The sequence below is a fragment of the Rhyacophila brunnea genome, unplaced genomic scaffold (genome assembly GCF_057557595.1).
Source record: "Rhyacophila brunnea isolate RB1 unplaced genomic scaffold, BYU_Rbru_1.0 scaffold_5, whole genome shotgun sequence".
NCBI lineage: Eukaryota > Metazoa > Arthropoda > Insecta > Trichoptera > Rhyacophilidae > Rhyacophila > Rhyacophila brunnea.
This window is the reverse complement of record NW_028233170.1, coordinates 32,267,712-32,290,138: the sequence shown is the minus strand read 5'-3', so window position 1 is coordinate 32,290,138 and position 22,427 is coordinate 32,267,712. Positions and strand designations below refer to the sequence as shown.

Below are 22,427 nucleotides of genomic sequence, written 5' to 3'. Positions count from 1 at the left end.
GTCATAACAGAAATAACATAAGATAATGTTCCTTCTATTTATAGTCCAATTTTTTTTTGGTATTTGATCACATTTTTTAATAATAAGTTTAAGTAACTCAATTTTGTTAGTAGCAAACTCCATAATTGTTTCGGACCTTGATCTAAAGTAAACTAGACATCTGAAAAATCAAAAGTCGTCCACTGGTGTCTTAGTCAATCTTATCCAGTTATCCGGCTTTTTCATCCTGTACCAATCCTCTTCAACATAGTCAAATAAGAAAATATCTTTCAGCTGACTGATATTATGTCTGGTATAATCATCATTATTTCTGGTATTACAACACAGACCTTGGAGGTGCTTAGTTGTATCTAAAAACTTTTTCCATTCTGAACGATCCATCACTGATGCTTTCCAGTTGCTTTGGCTGAGCATACTTTGATCCCCCGTGACGCAGTCCAGCCATTTCAACCGGTTTTCATAGGTATATTGGATTCATATAGTGTCAATTACGAGAGAGAGTGATCGATGAAAAACGACATCTATAGTAGTAATAAAAGTTTCCTTAGGCATAAAGCCCATTGACGCAGCGAGTGCGGCGCTCGCGCAAAATTTCTACAAGTGGCGCGTAAATCATCAAAAATACAACGTAATCAAATACGCCAGCGCCCACTGGACTTAACGATGCCTTGCGCGCCGCCTGCCGCATGAGTCACCGTTTTTCGCTTCTCGGCGATACGATTTAATGAAAATACAAAGAAGTCCATTCATTGAACACGGCTACCAAAATTACGCTGCTTGAGGCGTCGTCGATCGACGGGCCAAAAGCAATTATTTAATAACAGAGAACCCATTGTTTTATTTTATTCCGTGTCATTATATTTCGCTGGTTGAATAATGTCGTCGTAAATATTTATTACAAGCCCCGAAATAATATAATATTTTTATTGCTTTGTTATGAGAGACGCTGTAAAAATAATTGTTTTGTGCTGCTTGGGCCGCTTATTACATAGGTGAAGGGTAATGCGCGGCGAGAGACGTGTGATTATGGTTATGAATACGCCGACTTCGCCCCCTCGACGCGTTCTGTGGGCACCATCGCTTACACTTCGGTGTTATATTCCCTCTAGAATCAGGGTGGGATTTTCAATATCTGTCTGTTATATACCTACTTTAACTTCTTATGTAACTTGAAATTATTTTATCAAACTAAACTAATTTAACTTATCTTTACAAAATTAATTCAAGTTGCCTTTGCAGTGTGTGCAAACTTTTGCAAAATTCAGTCTGATATGTTAAGAGTCTGTTTAATTAGTTATTGCAATCCTGGCGTGAAACGGCGGAAGTCGAAATACTTCGAGATTATTTTTCATAAATCAAATCTATACTTATCGATTACAAACACCAAACTATTTTTCGAGCATCGATTTTTTTCCAAATTATTAATAATCTATTTACATACCTACAATCTTATCTATAGAACGGATGGGGGAGCCACTGTCGAAAACTACCCAATCAAGACTCGCAACTGGACAGAATCAGACATTCGAATGACGTTTTCAAAATGGCGTCCATATGGTAGTTCGTAGTTCCATTTTTGACCGTTCTTTAAATAAGTTTGTAGGACTGTAAGTGAGATTGCAGTGCTACCAAGGTTTTCTTGTGATGGAATTTCGAAATATGCAATGAATTATAACTACTAAATAATAATTTTACCTTCCAAAGTTCCAAAATCAATATTGTACTTATAATTTTTTTTTAAATTCGAAGATAAGCATAATATACTTGTTAAAAAAACATTTTTAAAAAGTGCGTTGTTTGAACGTGTTAAGTATAGTTTTAAGTACTTATTTTTTATGATTGCTTTTATCATCGAAATATAGTTTGATAAGTTCTCTCGAACGTGTAGATAGACGAAAGTTGTGAATAATTCATAGTTTTAATGTACTATTTTAAAAAAGATTTTTATAGAAAATAAAAATCAATCTTCGGCGTTTTCACAATAAAAAGAATAGGCTCTTCTAAGATGTAAAAGCATTTATACATACTACGATAAGTCTGATTGGAGGACATATTTATATATTTGATTTATATTAAAATCATTTTGGTATGTAGGTACCTATCTACGCACATTCACATGTCATATTATTGGCTTACTGTTTTTGTAAATCTAAAGCTGAGTACACACAGGTTGTTAACCTTATCAAAAATATAAATTATAATAAATTATTTGACGGATTATTGCGCTAATACCAGCGTCGTCTTTATCACCCTTTTCTAAGATTTAATTGATGAGTGGAACCGAGTTGCTGTTTTTATAATGCTATCAACTATAGTGTTTAACCATTGCCTTGATTAATGACATGTAATTTTAATAATATTACATTCATTATAATTGCTATACTATATAATAATACACAACGATCTAAAAAAGATTCCACAATTTTTATCAGGCGTGAAGTTAACACTTACATAATGGGAAATTTAAAAAAACGCAACAGCAAAAACTAAACATGTAAAAAAATAAGCACCAATTGCTTATTCATCAAGACGTGAAAACGAAATCGTAGATTAGCAATTACGGTGCACGTTCTCGTATTAGATATATTTTTTACGTTATTTAGAAGGAAAGTTGACATTTTAGAACTGTCGGTCACGGACAAGAAGTTTTATCAAACTCAATTTAGTGCGGAGGAGAATGGTTTGAATATCAAAATTAATTCCATTACAGTTTTGTTAAAATTTCCATCGAAGCGTCATCTACGTCCACAAACTAATACTAGTATACGTAATAGAGTTTGCACTAGAAATAAAGCAGACGACACCTTGATGTCGATTCTAACGTTTGTAGTTTACTTCAAGTGGTAGCCATAGAAAAAAATGTTATGTTTGTTCTTATTGGTGGCCCATTTACTTATTTATAAAATTTATTGATTGGTTGAGTCTAAAATTGTGTTGAAGTACTTAGGGTTTTTGACAGTACGCACGAATCTGCAGTGTGAAATGCACTCACTTTCATAAATCAAAACTATGTATTTATATAGGTATTTAAGTTATTATATATATTAATGTCGTTGGTTATATAGTAAGTACTGGTCGCCAGAATTAAGTAGGTAACATGCCCGAAAACAAATTCAATACATAATAATAATACCTTCATGTTGGTATTAGTGGCGAATTGATTTTTGAATGTATTTTGCTTATATATGTCATAGTGCATTGGTAGGTACTAGGGATTAAAAGGATGATAATATTATGATATCACTATTAACATAGATGGTGAAGTTAGTTTTTAAAATTTAATTTAATCCTAAACAAAAAACCATAAGAGATAAAATTTCAATTTCAATTTTAATATTAAAACATTTAAAATTAAATAGATATACTTAACTATATCTACGGCATAGAAAAACTTTTTTTAAAATTGTAGGATTGATGTTTGATGGGTGATTAGTGAAACCCGTGAACCGTACCTACTGAGTTTTAGTTGATTAATTATAATATGGTAATTTATGAACGTTTGCGTTGCAACAAAGGTATGTTTTAAATAATCGCCTAGTAAGGAGTCTTCGCCACTGGTTAGGTACCTACTCAGTAGTGACGACTGAGTAACGGTTCCGTAACGTCATTTTCCATGGCTGATTAATGATACGCAATTGTCACAGCATCATCTTACCTATTTATAAGAAAGAAGAATAGAAAATGTAGCATTATAGCGCCTGTATGCGTGCATGGATTTACTTTCACCAATGGGTGTGTAGATTCAACTATCGCGATAATAACTGTTTACACGTAAAGGTGCTGACTGTCTCGCCGATCTCATTTTTCAAGAGTTTCAAGAGAGCGAGACGCGATGTTATCATTATTTGGTACTATTTGACAGGTCGTGAAAATCGGTTAAGTTCCCAATTGTCGTTCTACTGCGCTGTCCAATTGTCGCGTGAAGATTCAGAAGATTCTAAACTTTATTGATTTTCACGATAATACGTGTTTTAATACGTGTTTAATATTTTTTTTTGTTATGACCGCGATAACATGTACTGTTAGCAGTAAATCCATGCAGTGTAAACGGGGTATAATTCTTGAATTTTAATTGAGGTGTGCTACAGGAAGACGTCTTTTTGCTATCGGTATTGTATCGATATATCAATCAAAATGTATCAATACTTTTTTTGACATTCGTATAAGAAGGTACCTATACCTATTGTAATGATTGCATACATTAGTGACTGTTTTTTTACCTTCGTAGTTTTTAAAATGGGTTCTCAATAATGACTATTATTCTCTGACATCACTTTAAAGTGACTACTAAATCCATTAACTCGACACGAAGCAGATTTTGTATACTAATGTATGTAGAATGTTCTTATGGACTCTAAATGCATTCTGTATTCCGTGGGACTATTGTTCACTTGTTTTAGTGGAAAATAATAAATTAGGTACTTCAAGCTAAATTGCTTTTCATTGTCATGATTACGTTAGTTGTTTGTACGTAGTGCAAATTTGTTTTAACTACGCCTCCAGTCCTCCAGTCTCCTCTGTTGTAGTGGCGAATCTAAAAAATATGAAAAATCGCAACACTGATGATATTTTCTCTAAAGCACTTTTGTACAGAATACAATAATAGATTATTAGCTCTAGTACAGAGTTGTAAGTACCATTTTATAGTATGTACCATAAAATTTTAACGATTTTCTGTATAATTTGAAGGGTTTTTATAGAAATGTCAAAGTACTTACGTAATATCAAAAATTTGCATCAAAATATCGGAAAAATGAAAATGGCAGTTGTGTGTCTACCACCATATTTGAATAATTATGAACTATCTATGATTAAAAAAAAAATCATTTGATTGATTTAGAAATTAAATATCTGAGATATTATTTATTGAATTTTTGCTAGTCACAATAAGGTAATAGGTACCTACATTTATATAATATATAAAAAAATATTAATACCCCTATAAAGTTCGTAAGTAAAATATATACACAATGGTTATATATAGTATAGAAGTACAATGAAGTATACTGATTGAGTTAAACATATAGTTTATTTAGGATTTATAAAGGCCTGCCTAAACTCATGTCACGCAAGTGGAATATATCGATATTCTAAGCAATTTGGTTGAACACAATTATTGCCCAACCAACTGACAAGTTATTTCTGCACACTCTCTGAATACCCGATGCTCACGCTTAGATAGTTTTGTAAACCAATTAATTATCTAAATAAAAATGAAAAAAAATGACTCGTACCAAAATCTTGTTACCTTATTTCAAATTTTACCGCCTGGAAACCTTCTTAATAAATAAAGAGTCTTTATTTTAAAGTCATCCTTTTTACGATTACTTAATAAACTCACATGATAGACCATTATTTCAAACATTTTAACAACTTCAAAGTCAAATTACTCAAAACTAGTATTCTCCAGTTAGTGTGTTCTGCCAGAACAGATACGTTATGTATTTAAAATGCTATCATCTATCATTGATAAAACATTTTATAATAACACCACATTCCAGTAACGTACAATATAATAATAAGTAACGTCAATAACCGTTTTATTGTTATTGTCGGACCGTACCAGCTACGAATCTATGCTATCTATATTCTTTATTTTCGTCGAATAACACCACGATGAATTTACTTAAATGGTGATAATATACATGTATATCTATGTACATATTATTATGTCTTATAAGAAAACAAAGAAAAGGCAACGAAATATATTCAGAGAAAAAGGCAACCAGTACATGATATTTATTTTTTATTGACTTTTAATATTTCCTGTCAGATATAGCCGAGAAATAGTATATTTTTCGTAATCTTTAATATTATTACCTCCGGCGTATATCTCAACTATTTTAATTCGGTTAATGCTTTTCTAAAAAAACTGCAAAGTTTTCATTACTTAGAGCTTGGTTAACATGTGAAAATGAACAAGAATTTATCTAAAGAATTTGTGAGATCAAAGAAAACGTTGTTATGAAACCGAGTCTGGAGATGGCTTTATATTTCAAAATAACATGAAAAGCAGAAGATTTTTATCATGTTTATTTCAGTGGGTTGGTATTTATTTAAAAGTCGTACGTTTTTTACGAATGGTGTAATAATTGAGTCTAACGTTAAAAATATAAATGTAAACTTCTGATGGTCTTGATTCTTAAACACATCAGAGTATTAATATTTTTTTTGAGATACATATGTTTATTTATATATTTAACGGTCTACTTCTACTTCGTGTAAGAAATGAAAGTACGTAGTTTCTTTTCGTTTTTATCCTACAATGCATGAGTGATTTCTTTCTCTAAATTAGTAGATAGCTCTCAAAAAATTGTCTGATGAAAGAGATACGTTTTATGTGAAAATCAAATTGTTCGAGTTCTGAAAATAATATATGTTTTCACTTTGTTTCAGCAGCCCACTTGGCGATTGTGGGGCGAGGAGCGTGCTGATGGAGCCATTTACACCGTCTACCTCAAGAAAGTGCGCTACCACCGCCCTACCAAGAGCGCATCCAGTGTAAGTACATTATTAACTATTTTTAGTATTTTTTTTGATCAACTCTGCGTAATTTAAATTCAAACGAGGAATTAAATAATTCATTTAATATCTAACGAATATTTCTAAAACTCCAGAACTTTCTTCTTTTATTTTGTTAACTGTCAATTCATGGTGGAACTGCATTGTATTGTTGTTTTAATTTAATAAAACGCATTTTTTTTGTAGTACTTATTCCACTTTTAATCAATAGATTAGGACCGGTTTTGTCCGCCTCACAGGGACATTTTCAACTGATCTTGAAAATGTCCCTCTGAGGCGGACGAAACCGTGTGCTGTGCTATACTTATGGTTTCTGTTCATGGAAATAAAATTTCACTACCTAAGTATATAAGCGTATGAGCACAACTGTTTAAATACCGTATATAACGTATATACTTAATTAGTGAAAAATTATTTCCATGAAAAGAAATCATAAGTTTAGTATGGCACACGGTTCAAAACCACGTACAATTTTAGTATATGGATGGCCTCTACCACATAGAATAACAGTACAACATGCGAAAAACACCAATAACTAGAATTATATTGAGTGATAATAAAAAAAATATTGAATAAATCATATAAAGGGAAAATAACCACTTACCTGGAAATTATTCCCCTAAAGGAGATTATTTTTATGTGCAGAGTGCTAGTACCCAGTAATAACACAAAAAATCAACACTCATACATGATGTCGGACAGCCTCTCTCATCGAAAATGGCGTGATAATAAAAATTGTTGAATTATTCGTTTTGGGGGAAATAACCCCTTACCTGGAAATAATTCCTCTAAAAGAGGGACTGTTAGTATTCTATGTGGCAATAACAACAAGCATCGATACTCGTAAATGCCGCCATCTAGGAAAAAATGGCGAGCGATTTTTAGTTTTTCAGCCATGTATCATTAAGGGGGGACATGCTCAGCGTAGGTCAAAATGGAGCTTTTATTCTATTTTCAAAGCATGATCCTGGACAATCCTTAAACGTTGTAGATAATCTATTTATATAATTTTGAAGCCTTATTATCCTTTATATTTATTTTAAACATTTGATGACTGCATAAAGTATTTTTATTACATAAAATAGTATTCTTTTAAACCTCTCGCTCTAATGTTTTAGAATATAATCATATTTCAGTACATGCATGTGCAGTGGTGTTAAGATTTTTTACATTTATTAATTTTTAAACGCATTTATAAAACCATTACTATAATTTATGTCGACATTATTGTAGTGAAAAATTTACGATAAAAAATTATATTGATAATCTCTGTGATCCCAAATTTGACAAGAATTGGGCATTTTATTATTCAAAAAATGGGCAAGATTAACACATTTGAAGATAATTCTAAAGATACTAATTATAAGCTACGTATTTTACCATTCAAGTGTGATAAACAACAATGATTGTTTTAAAATAATTATTGACCTAAGAATAAGGTAGTGTTTTTTTGAAATACGCCATTTCTTTTGGTATTACCCAGTGGTTAAGCTACAACATACGGCCGTAGCCATAAATTGACAAACTATAATTGAAGTAGGGAGTAAAATGATGTTAACGCGCGTTTTTGAACATGTACCGTTTAAATTTTTTTCGGTTAGGTAAAGGTAAGAAATTTTTTTGAAAATTATATAAATAGATTATCTACAACGTTTAAGGATTGTCCAGGATCATGCTTTGAAAGTGGAATAAAAGCTCCATTTTGACCCACGCTGAGCACGTTTATCCTTAACGGTTAAAAATATGCACTACACATTTTTAATAAGAATATGTTTTATTGTATCTACAACGGTTACCGATTTATAGGGTAGGGATTGATCCAGCCAGAATATTATGAACTTTTGCCACAGGAGTAGGTTCCGAGCATACAAAATATGCGGCAGACATCATCCGGGGATGTATCCACCTCGTGGTGTGAATGGTTGCATGCAGTTGATCAGCTGAAAATGACATAGAAGTCGTTCTTAGAACATGAGATCTAGCATCCAACTAAGGCCTGAACAAAAATGATGCATAAGTGCGAGTGAGAAAGCATTCGGCACCCTTATAATCTCTGCGACACGCGCTAGAGTGAGATAAAAGGTTTACAGATGTGGGAGATGGTTTGCTACGGTGTAGCCGCCAAATCTTACCTTATTGCTTAACTAAGCGTCGATAACCGTGTTGCTAAATTTGCTATTTTTTTGTGTTAAACATAAAGTCAGTGTTAAATATGTTTAGTTAGAAAAGATGGTTCTGTGTGTTGTATTAAAATGTGGTAGCCGTACTGATAAGCAAGAAGATGGTATTACGTTTCATAGGTAAGTTGATACATGTTCGTGATAATTTATTTGTAAGTATATTAGATATATTTTAATATCAAATGACCGTGTTTCTTTAAAATAACTTAAATTATTGATATTTTTGCCTAATGGTTGCATTTTGACCGCTTAAAATACTATATAACGTAAAAAAATAGAAAAATATATTTTAATTCTGAGCGTTTAGTGCGAGCACTAGCGAAGTGGTCTATGGTCTCGAACATTTGAATACGAATGCGTTCGCTCGCCCACAAACCAAACGCACGGCACGCAACTTCATTTAGCAATGCAACGGGTGGCGTCTAGATGTATCTATAGGACTGTCCATATTTTTTTTTATCACGATAGCAAAAACACAATAATCGATGACATCACAGTACGAAACTAAGAAAATTCCTAGCTTATAAGGGTGAAAATCTTTCAGTTATTGGTAGATATTATGCATTCGATTGGGTTTATTTAGAGATAAGAAGTTTTATAATATTATGGACTATGGCGTAAAACAACATTGTATGTAGCAGTGGCGAAGGGTGGAGGTAGGCTGTTAAGATCCGCCATAAATATTGCATACTATACTTTATCAGTCAAACGTATATGTTTTTTTTTTGAGCTAAGACTACAATTTATAGATGGTATTGGTTAGTTTTTAAAAACCAATTAAACCCTGCCTAAACCAAACCATAATAGTTTTGGTATATTTTGGGCGATACGACAAAATTGTGCACACTTTTTCATTCATACCTATTTGTTTTTCTTGTATTAAGAATACATATTACACATATTGTTGGTTAATTTTTTTAATTCATTAAGGCCTGCCTAAACCAAACTATAATCGATAAAAAATATTACTCTATCCATAAAATATTCAAAGTTATGTATAATTTAATTGCATAATTTTAGATACTTTATAGATATACGAGTATTTTTTCACTATTATCTATTATGGCTTGGCTTTCGCAGGGTTTAATTGTATTTCAAAAACTAACTAACACCCTCTGTAAATTATAGTCTTATTTCAATGAAAACAAATACGGATGACTGACAAAGTTTAGTGTGCACTATTTATGGCGGATCTTAACAGCTTACCTCCACCCTTCGCCACTGGACTATGTAGGTACCTATCAATAATGTGCACACTGTTTTATACACGTAGATAATAATATAAATCGTCTCTGCAGTTTGAGGAAAATATTTCAAGTGTTTTGCGGCTGCTGAAAAATCCAGTTATAAGTAGTTTCGTTTTGAATTGATTTTTTCAAAACGAGTGACATTACAATAAAATTGTTTGCTGAATTTATTTCAAACACGTCTAGCCGCCATTATTTACCCGGCAACGCAGTTTACCACTGACAGTTGCATTATAGACGAACCCGGTATGGTTGAGTGATAGCAGATGTAATGGAAAACTGATTATGCCCCGGAAAAGTAAAACTTGATTATGTTCGCATTTCTTTATATAAAACTACAAAATATTAGAAGTCTTCGTCACTTTTCTCCATGTTATACGTACATTAAATGTTTAATGTACCGACGCTTTACGCTTCTAGCCAATTACATTTTGTGGCTTTCGTGTGTTGTATGCTTATAATTTTTTAAGTAAATTAAAAAATGTGTACATGATCAAGGTTAATTATGTTTGAAAAAATGGGTAAATGTGCCGCAGAGGTGGAGGAGCCGTGAGATTTTACAACTTTCTTTTTAGACCAAACCAAACCTAACACAATCTAACCTACCCCAACTTAATATTACCTCATATAATCTTAGTATGTGATAATGGTGCATCAAAATGTATGAAAATTTCAAATCTTCAATTAACGATTATTGGATCGAAAAGCCGATGCGCGGACAGAAAAAGGTATTTATTATAATTGCCTAATATATATATAAGCTCATGGCCACCTCTGCGGCACAATTACCGAAAAATGATATCATATACCAGAATAAAAAAGTTTGCTGTTTTCCACGAGTATCCACGGACGACAGTAACTTTTTGTAAATTAATCTATACCTATCTTAATTATTGACATTTAACGTGTAGGAACCAAAACGAATACCTACCTTCACTTGCAAGCTGATGAAATAGCCTCACATTCGTTTGAAAAGACAATGTCCACCGTGTCGAAATGCTTTTATTTCCAGATAGCAGTCTATATTCCTACAGAATTGTTGATTGTATTGATTGTATCGTATGAATGTTGTTTTGTTATTCAAATGTTTGTTTGAAAACAAAAATTTTGCTGTCTTACAAAACGAAAGAACATTTTGAGACCGTTCTATTTTTAAATTCGGAATCTTGCATTATGGCAATATATTATACGAATCACCCATTTGTAAATGGGTTTTATTTTTACAGAGGTTTTAAATAATTATTAATAGTTAAATTATTAACATTTTATTAGCAACTAACTGATTACATAATAATAAATGGTGTAAAAACGAATTAAGTATTATGGTTTCATGTAACAGTATGCAAGCAGAAATTTAAAAGAGAAAGGAAACGAAATAAAAAGTTTTATGAAAAATAACATGTATTGAATTATTATTTTGTTCCCGCAGAATAATTGGTTTCAAAGATCATTTTTTCCTTATCTAGTCATTGACTTTTCTTTAAATAAAACGTGACTTTCTGTTCATGACATTTAATTTTTGAATATTATATGAAGTGAAATAAATACGTGACCTTTTACACATAAAGTGTTTTTCTCTTATTTCAAAATGATGGTTTTGGAAGGCCCTTTACGTTTTTTTTATATTCTACGGAAAGTTTTACAACAGTTTCTCTAGTAAAACAGACAAGCATGGCATTACGTTCAAAGTTAGAATTCGGAAACGAGGGTAGGCAGTTAATGTAGGGTAACCATGCTTTAAAACATTAAAATAATGTGTAAACGAAACCAAAACGTGACAGATCGTTTATATTCGATAACTCTGGTTTAACAATCATTTTCGTATCGTGGCTCACCCTTTCTAGTAGGAAAGTAACCTGTGCCCCCCACCACAACGTATAATATCATTTTAACATACTGTGAAATCACATCATAAAATACAACTTTATAAAATTTGGGTTATCATTTATTTATCAATCATCATACATTTTCTCTCAGTCCGTTTATGTGTGCATGTGAATTAGCAATCATCGTATTTCCTTTCATGTAACATTATGTTCATATAATTTATCAGATGTTTGTAATAGTTTCGAACTATAATGCCATTCTTGGAATACGAGAAAATAAAACATAGATGATAAGAAAGAAGAGAAGAAAAACTGACTCGTATAATTTTAAATTATCTATAAACGGTAAGATGTGGTAAAATTTTGGTCTTTGGTAAAATATTAATACATAGTTATCAACGGAGATCAATCTTCTACGGTATGAAGGTCTACACTAGTTCCTCGTATCCCTCACATTCCTTAATGTTTAGTTCCCTCGTATGTTTGATGAACATACAGTTTGATAATCCAATAGGTTAAAGAGTGGGTATCACGTTGAAAGACCACAAAATAGAGCCAATAGACAAGAATGCATAATTATGCAGAAGAAAGATTTCTCGATGTAGATACATATTAATAGACGTCATCAAACCGGTTTTGTCAGATAAGATTTATAGAATTTCCCACACATAGACGTAAACTTTCCCATTTAGACGACAAAAATTATGGTAGTTCATATGTATCAAGTTTTTTTAGTATAAAAGATTTACCAGATGAAAAGTGGTTGACACACGTTATTAAAAAAATAGAATACGTAACGACAATTTTTCAAGAAATGTTAGGCATTTCATCACAATTTAATAGTTGGCGACCCCCCAGAAATCACATCGACCGGTGGAGGGAGGGGATCCTGACACATGGGCTGAAACGCCGTTTTATATATCATGCGGTTTTCTATATAATGGAATATTTATATCACTTAATATATTTTCATGACAGGTATGAATTTTAAAACCAATTAAAAATCCTATTACAAACTTGTCAATACCTTACATAAATTCACAGAAACTGTTTGCACCAATGACATTAATATAGACGAAGCATCTGGGGAAAAAAATGACACTCACTTTTTTGTCGGGTCTGCCGAATGGCATAATCTGTTCCAACGCCATTACAATAAAGGTGATATTGCTATAAATTCCCGATGCGTGATATCGCATAATGGAAATTACGTCTACCTATACATGTGCGAATGTCGCTATGCGCGAATTTACTTGCTGGCTACTGTATTGAGTGCGTTGTCCATTAATAATTTCAATGGTTTGCACACATTTGTTTATTTGGGTGCCTGAAACGTCAACAGAAATTGTCATATGCCTTTATAACTAAAATAATATGTATCTAATTGTTCTTCTCGTGCCATCCACCACCAGGGTCTCAGCTTTATTATAATGCTACCAGGATTAATTTGGTGGAGCTGTAAGTACTCGTATAATATAGGTTTTTAAACCATGAAATGCGGCGTCGTCCACTCAAATATTTACCGTTGATTTTTCCTTGGCTGATTCCCCAAGTTGGGGAATGCTGTACCTTTGTCCTCTCATCATATGAGTGAGGTTCTGTAGTTTTATGGTATTAATTCAATACAGAACTCCTCTGATGCGTCTATACAGCCACATCTCGAAAGTCTTAACTCTCCGTGGCAACTCCTGGATCAGCGTCGTTATCTCCATACCATAGTAATTATTTAACATTACAGCGAACTAACTATACGCAGTCTCGTACCTAGGTTGAATTCTGGATTGCCAAAGAGGCGTCTTTTGAGAAAGGCATTCCTCGTTATCTCAATTCTAGTTTTTATTTCCTGAAAATGGTCACATTTATCATTGACCCATATTCCTAAATATTATTTATAGTGTTTAATTAAGTTTTGTTGTGACGTGATTATCTCTATATATATAAAAATCTCGTGTCACGATGTTTGTGGTCGAACTCCTCCGAAATGGCTCGACCGATTTTTATGAATTTTTTTATGTATATTTGTTAGGTATGAGAATAGGTCAACAAGTATATTTCATACCGCTAGATGATTAGGGTATATCTATCCAGAAAAATTTTCTTTTATTTTTTTGACAATTTTTTTTTAGTATTTTTTTATTATTTGGCATAAAAAAATACTTATGACCCCAAATTTTCACCCTCCTACCCCTACCCTCCCATTTTTTAATCGCGATTTTATTATTTTAGTATGAACAAATTTAACCGTCGTTCGTATTTCAAACAGAACGAAATTATTTATGTTGTTGAATGACAGATGGCGTTACGTCCGAGAAGAATTCAAGAGAAGCGTCGCGTCATTTTGACATTTCATTCGGCATATCACAACGCAGTGCGTGCAAAATTTTGTACGATTTATTTTGATTTATCTATTTTTATGTGCGTGTATTACAGTGCACAATGTCAGTAAGACGCAAGGGGGGCCATTTGGGCCGTCGAACGAATAAAGCAACAAACATGCGAAATAGTAGAGCAGAAAGAACAGACGAACAAATCCAACAAGATAACAAAAACGTGCGTGTAAGCATGTCGCAATTGCGTGCATCTCAATCACAAGAGGCACGAGCTGAACGAAATCAACAACGACAATTGGAACGGAGCCAAGCGCGCCGGTTCGTAGTTAACACACGCAGAGCAAATGACCGACAACGCCAACAAGTACATCGAACATTTAGATCCGCTTCGTTCCTTCGTCTCGCATTCGAGTACGAGCCAGATATTGAATATTCCGGTCATCCGAAAATGCTGATTGGTGCTATGGACAAAGAATGTCCCCATTGTAATTCGCTCAAATTCAAACATGAGTTAGCCGGGATGTGTTGCGCATCAGGAAAAGTGCAACTACCAGAAATTGAGATACCACCAGAACCATTGAACGGCTTGCTCATCGGCACGGTTCCAGATTCAAACCTGTTCCTGAAGTCCATTCGCACATTCAATTCATGCTTCCAAATGACTTCGTCCGGAGCAACAGAAATAGTTCACAATACTGCGGCAAATGGTCAACAATTCCATTCTACGATCAAAATCAAAGGCCAAGTATACCACAAAGTAGGCTCATTGCTGCCAATGCCAAACGAACCACATACATTTTTACAAATCTACTTCATGGGCGCGGCGGTGAGGACATCAATCATGTGGACGCACGTTGCGGCTACAACAGCCTCAATTCGCATAATGCCAGGCGCATCGTCGGCGAACTGGACGCCCTGTTGAATGAGCACAATGAATTATTGAAAATCAATGAAAGAACAAATGCACGAATTGCAAAGTGACAATCACGCTATTGTCATCAATTCTGATAAAACACCAGCTGGAGAGCACGTACGTCGATTCAATGCGACTGTTGTTGACGACATTGCTGGAATCATGGTTGGCGACCGCACATCGACGCGAGAAATCGTGATTCGAAGAAGAAACAATAATCTGGAGTTCATCGCTGACACACACCGTTCATAGGACGCTCTCCAATATCCGCTAATTTTCTGGAAGGGACAAGACGGATATTGCATAAACATTAAGGTGACGCATCAGTGAAACGCCAAATAATTCTCAACTGTACGCGCGACGAAATTTTGTACTCGCTTCGCATTCATAGAGAGAACGTTGAGTCAGACATACGTCACTTTGCTGCGTGATGGCGACGGGCCAATTAATTCTAAAATCGTGTAAAGATGACTAAAAACGTTACCCATTTACTTTAAAAAGAAAACATGAATATATTATTATTGTTACTAATAGAATAATAAACAGAACGTAAAATGGACGTATGTTGGATTTATATGAGAAATAATATTTCGTTTGACAGGCGTCTTTTGCACCCGCGACCCGCAATCCGCACATCGCCTAACAACGATCTTTTTAGACCGTGCCTCAACTAATGCATGGCCTTAAACAACGAGATCCTGTCACAGGTAATTCATTCATTATGAACATCATTACTCATTTTGAATTGAGAAAATGAATGGTTGATGTTTTTTTGTTTTTATCGGCGGTCATCGTCTACAGCGCTCTATTCCTCTTTCTGTCATAGATCCCATCCCCACACACTTACGATACATTCGTTACTTTTTATTTAACAACCAAAATATTCACTAGAAATAATTTATATGGCAGAACAACGTTTGCCGGGTCAGCTAGTAATAATATAACATTTGGGTTACGTTCCAAAAATTAATAGATTCGAATTTTCGAAAATATTCTGGAAATTTCAGAATGGAATTCTCTCAAACAACAACAATAGAAAATTCACCGGGATATTTTGCCCGGAAAACGATGGGAAATAATGGCAACCCTTAGACACTACCGATTCTCAAATATCTACGTTGGAAATGTTACTTCAAACATACAAGCAAACATTGCCCCCATAAAGTTTTGGCTATGTAACCAAGTGACGTGGCAGGGGGTTTATGTACCTTCGTGTTGTTCTTCTAATCAGTAATCAGTGAAGGGGCGATTATCCACTTGCTTTGCTGCCTACGGATTACCGATTATGGGAAAATAAGTGACGCATTTTTATTTACAGTGTTGCTCATTCGCGTTATCCTGTGATAGTACGCGGGTGACTGATTTACAATATGATAGCACAACAGACACAAATGTCACCATCCCGTCAGTATTGCCAACGTTCCGTTCCCTAAACATACTAAATATGTTTTGCAGGCGCTTCCATTGATGAAGAAAAATTCAAGGACCAACGGACGATCAACGAACTAGTAAAAAAGTCGAAATTTGACAGTAGTTGTTATAACATAATTATCGTAATGTTTTCGTATAATCCCGAAATTTTGTGTTATTTACAATATGTAGATTTACATACCTAAGCAATATAAGAATGAAAGCAACACAGATTTTATTGTTTTCTTTTAAGATTTTATAAATTAAAATAAAATAATACTTGCTAAATCTTTCATTTTCTAATAATTTAAATTAACAAATGCATCAATAAAAAAGTTAAAAGAAATTAAAGATTTTTTTTGTTCGAATGATTGTCTATTACTGTCAGATTGAACTCATGTAATGGTTGACGGACGAATTCTGGTAACTCGGCGAGTAAAAGGCAAGTAAGATCTAGGCAAGAACCGGAAGTCGCTAGTGCGGTTAAAAGTAGGAGGAGATTGTTAGTTCACAGTTTTAACACTTAGCCAAAAAGTTCTTGTTGGACGGTACAAACCTGATATGCGGATTTAGGGTGCACCACGCGGAAAAAATGTCGGAAGACTGTAAATCGTCTGACTTGCGTGTCAATGGATCAGGGGCATTAGACTTTGACAGAAGTTATTGTACCCAATTAGGTGGAAGTCTACCATGTATTCTGCAGTTTTAAATTGACAGGATATATTTGAAAATAAGCAATTATTATTCTTGCCAATGAAATCAAAGAATGGAAATGCAAGTGATCACACCGTTCATAGTATATATAGGATTTTTAATATAAAACAATGACTACCATATTCCATATTGCTATTCATTGGAGATTATTTTAAAGCAGTATTTCATGTTAGTATCTACCCATTTAGAGGCATATTTTTTTTTTTTTTTTTTTTCGACCATGTCCGATCCTGATAGGATCATATGGGCCTCCACAAAGTGGAGGTTTGCATTGACAGATTTTGTTTTTTACGAGAAATGGATGTCAGCCACTTGCTCAACCTATTAGGTCCATACCCTGACACACACAAATTGAAAAACAATATGTGTACTTGTCAGACCCAGGATTCGAACCTGGGACCCACGGCTTTATAGTCCAACGCTTATGCCGCGCGGCCACCGTGGGCGTATAGCATATAGTTAACAACAAATAATAATTATGAGATTTGCCTTTGTAAACAATTGAAAAAAATCCTATAAAGTCAGATTAGCAACCCTTTGTAACCCTGTTTATTTTTTTAGTGTGCCAACACTGTAAGTTATTTTATTAAGTACCTAGATATTTTTTTTCGAAAAAAGGTTACGTATTATTATTCAGTAGCTACGACAGAAACTCAAAAATTCATAATGTAACACTCTCTCGAAATAAATGAAAAAGTGACCATTTAAAGAATGAAATAATTCCGTTTATTTTTAAATTAATATTGATCAATAAATGAAGTAGAACTGTCATTTTAAAATATTTCAAATACGTTTCAGAAGCTCTTCATACACATAATACTAGTATATATGAAGTGAAATTGTTTATTATTTACTCAACATCGGAACACAGGGCAAGCACAAGTTCGCGCCATTTTTATTTTTATCTCTCGCGATTTCCGCAATGTGAGACCTGTAGCATGTAAAACAAATAAATACTCGTACATAAAAATAGCCTTATACCTATTACCCGTTTATAATATATTTTTATACTTATTAAAAAGCTAAAATGGAATAATTTACGAACATTTTTATTTTATGCTGGCAACACGCTTGTATACTGATAATGCTTGTGATAAAGTACTTACGGTGTTTGAATAAAGAAGTGTGAGTAATGCCAAATGTCATGGTTCACTTCATACGTTGAAGTGATACTTGGAAAATTTCATGAACTCATTTTGTTTTACGGGAGCTAAAAACAGCCCTCCCTTATAAATATTAAAAATACCACAAATCAATATTTTCCCGCTGAGCGCTAATTAAAAATATATACAAAAACCTACATGTTTTTTTTTGTTAAGTTAACAAACTGATATACCTAGGCTTTTTATATATTTTATAAGCGATCTCTGATTAAACGGTTTACAATCTTAATCTCTAAGTTATTGGTGGAAATACATTGTATTTATTAAAATACAATGCTTGCTTATAATATTCTTCTTCTTGTACCATCCCCTATCAGAGGTCCCCATCCGGAACAGTTCGTTGCAATCACGTAGATTCTTTAGCTACGAAATGCGCTATCTTTATCTACCACGTTTGGTTGTTAAGCTAAGCTCAATGTCTCACATTATTACGAATTATAGATACAGTTATATAGGGATGTTGATTAAACCAGTCTTTAAGTTTAGAGGCCTTACACATTGGCGTTTTTTAGAAGCGCCACAATAGTCGGACTTTCCATTTACATACTTTTAAGTGTGAAGCATACGAAAAAATGGCGCCACCATTCGCGGATCACGCGTATGATGGCGTCTTTGGTGCTTCTAAAAACACCAATGTGTAAGGTGGCTTAAGGTAGAAACATAATAATGTAATCGCATCACGTGAGTTCACGGTTCTACGGGCAAAAAGTTCGCAATGTCGTTTTCCTTGGAATTAAAAAAATGTATCAAAATCACACTGAAGTCAGAATGTCCTATAAGTAGTGGGTTGAGGTAACAATAAATGGTGTTGGATGGCCTCGAAGCACAGACCGAGTTGTAACAACGGTACGGCTGAGAAACTGACTGAAATTTGGTAGAAGAAGAGTGGTTCAGTTTTGATAAGACGCGTTTAAACAAACGAGGCGTATCGGTATGTTTACGTGTTAACCACTAGCGGCACCTGTTACCTGTAGTCGTTTGATCAAAATTATTTTTCGTGATTGCATGTTAAAGAAGGAATGGAGAAACATAATTATTCTGAAAATACTGTCGTAGCAGAACGCCCATATTTTACATATTTCTTTCTTCTATTTATCTATATATTATGTCCTGCAAATGTATGATGATCACCAACATAAAGGCACTTGAAAAGAAGAATCTGATACTTATATATAAGTACATATCTCATTATTAGATTATTGTTACAATTCTACTATTATCCGTACCTTAATGTATTTTTAATAATAAACGACCGTGGTGCCTAATCGTCAATAATTAATGTCCACACATTTAATTGGTTGACCGGAAATAGGATGGAAAAAGACCCTCACCCTCGTAAAGCATAATAAATGCTGTGACGTCATTCACTCGATTCACGTTTACGGAAAACTTGCGATGTCGGAACCAATAACATGTCGCCTCGCGTTGGTAGTGTAGGTAGCAATAGCGTGCGGTGTCTTACTTGTAGGAATGCTGGTGCTTTTTATATTTAATTTATTATAATACTTAATATTTTATTACTAATTGGATCATGGCGAGTGACCCATTGGTGTGATTTATTAAGAAGTTGTAGCTCTGTCATAGTCTAAACATATTTACATAATGTCAATAATAACAATGACGTAATGTACAACCTACAGAACCATTTTAAGTCGTGAAGTTTAATCAAATTTACTATAAAATTATGCAATAAATGCATAATATTATTTATCGAATATTTCTGGGAGTGCTCTGCATTTACAGAATTTATGTACCGCACGCCACTGGTAGGTGGGTATTATCAACAAATCACTATTTGAAATATATATATTAATTTTCGTTTTAATCATCAGCTTTGCTCATTTTAAAGTATTAACTGGCACCTGCTATTTTCACACACAATTAATTGGATGCCTGTGTCGTAAATTTCTATCACCAGTAACATATTAAAGTCTTATTTTTCTCCAAGTGCCATTTTTTTCACAGCGGACACAAACATAGTTAAATTAAAAGTAGGCTACCTTCTGGACGAGACTGTAACAAGGTTTAATTCTTCACTGCGGAGAGATATGGGTTTAACTTAAACACGTGTTGAAGGAAATGTTAAAATGTTGTGCATTAAAGTTGGTCACGATTGATTTTTATGGCGGTCATTAAATATATCTTCGAATTTTTGGTCTATGGTGGCTGGTGATCATCACCCAAATGCGCTTATATAACCATTTGAAGGTCCCAGTCGCAATTGGAGCTTCCCATAGATTTTTTTTATAAAGTAAACAATATTGTATTAATTAGTTGTAACCCAAATGGTAATTAAAGTAGGTACTTACTTTAAGTAAATTTTGTAATTCGACCCAGTGTTGCCAACCGTACTATAATTTTAGTATTTGTACTATAATTTTGGTCCGCGTACTATGTACGATATAAAACAGGTATAGTACGCCCAATATACTATAATTTTGAAAATCAGAAAAAAAATGTAAATAGTACTAAAATTTCAATATTTTCGTTCAATATATTGGTCTATAATTTAAAAAAGACTATAATTTTGCAATATAAGAAGATTTGTAAAACTTGGAAAAAAATTGCTCGAAAAACGTAAAAAAAATCCTTGACTTTGGTTTAAAATGAAATTTCTTGAATTCTTCGGTAAGCATTTTTGGTCGGAAGAGGTACGAGTACCTAAATAAAAAAAGGTCTCGGAGTTTCTCAAATTCTCCGTTATTTTTTTCTGAGAAACATACATTTTCAACAGATGACAACGCGTACTATATTTTTTCCCCAAATACTATAATTTTGGAAGCTCTGTACTATAATTCCACTTTGAAAAGATGGTTACACTGATTCGACCTAACCTAACCTAACCATCGATAAACAATATTGTAATATGGAAATGTTTGGGAGCACCAAAGCTATTTATGTAATATGTATATTATATTAGAAAAAGTTTTTCCAAGTTATGTATATTTAATGGAAAATGCCACATTCTTAAATTTTCTATATAATATTACAGTCTCGGATAGAAAATATTTAAATTAAAAAGCTACGTATTCTCGTTGTGTAGAAGTATGTAAGCCTTTTCGTGGATTTTTTTAAAAAATGTTTTGGAGAAAATAAAACATTTAGTGAACCGGTATTTTTGATAAATATTTTTTGGTTTACAAAAAAAAATCCTGAAAAAAACCTGCTTATCAGAACTCGTGATTTTATCGAACTAGGTACTTATTCTTGCGGTGTCAGCCACGAGGCCCTCCTTCGAGGTTTGCTACTTTGATATTCCTTTAGATCGTAAGTTTCAGAATTATGTATAAACATATCGGTCGGCGTGATATATCCGAAGAATTTAAGTTTTCTTTGATTCGTTCTATTTTCTCATATATATTTTACACTTTAGACGTGGTTCTCGGATTCGAATCCCGGGATTGGTAAATTCTCAAATTGTTCAATGTGTGTTTTGACCTAGTGGATGGACCTAATACTTTGAGCAAGTAGTTAACATCAATTTTTACAGAATTATTTATATTTAGAATTAGTACAAAACGCATTGTGCTCTTCATAGTGGAAACTTTGCTCGTTGCAATATCTTTTCTTCAATCTATTTTTTTAAATATTTGTAATCAATGTACCTAACTGTGTGTTTTATTTAATAAATAAAATAATGACAATACAAAAATAACTGCATACCCCCCAACAATATACATATTAGAAAAATCACCTCTATCGCATGCCAGTTGAAATATTTACAAACCAAGCTTCCGAAGCTAGGCTACAGTAAAACTCGATCCATGCAAATGTTTTTTCTACTTTGCAAGATTTTCGTCCGAAAATTAAAATCAACTTCCGTACCGTTTTTTCCCATACCTACGTATCATTAGTTCAGTGATTTCTAACCGGACTCGAGAGCAGTGCCAGTGGTCCCGAAAGAATTTGTGGAAAGTTTTTGGTAATAATTAAAGGTTTTACATGAACTATATTTAAAGAATTAAGTATTTTGGAAATGTTGTTTGATTAGCATCAAATGCATCTTTGAAGTATCTACCAAGCGAGAGTTGTAGTAGTTAGAAGATGAAATTTTGTGGCAACAATAGATGAAAGAATAAAATTAGAGGAATTGAGTAGTCAATGATAAATGTCGAAGTTATA

General features: G+C 33.4%; 1 protein-coding gene across 3 annotated transcripts in view; it reads left to right on the top strand.

Annotated features, from left to right (window-relative positions):
- Window positions 1-22,427, top strand: part of Rgl (Ral guanine nucleotide dissociation stimulator-like) — a 150,831-nt gene that overhangs the window by 90,120 nt on the left and 38,284 nt on the right. For 2 of the 3 annotated variants that reach the window (XM_085956035.1, XM_085956034.1), the window contains one exon: window positions 6,397-6,501. In XM_085956035.1, the coding sequence (XP_085812161.1) occupies window positions 6,397-6,501 (105 nt within the window). The remainder of the gene's footprint in view (window positions 1-6,396; window positions 6,502-22,427) is intronic. The other variant, XM_085956036.1, reaches the window with a different exon arrangement.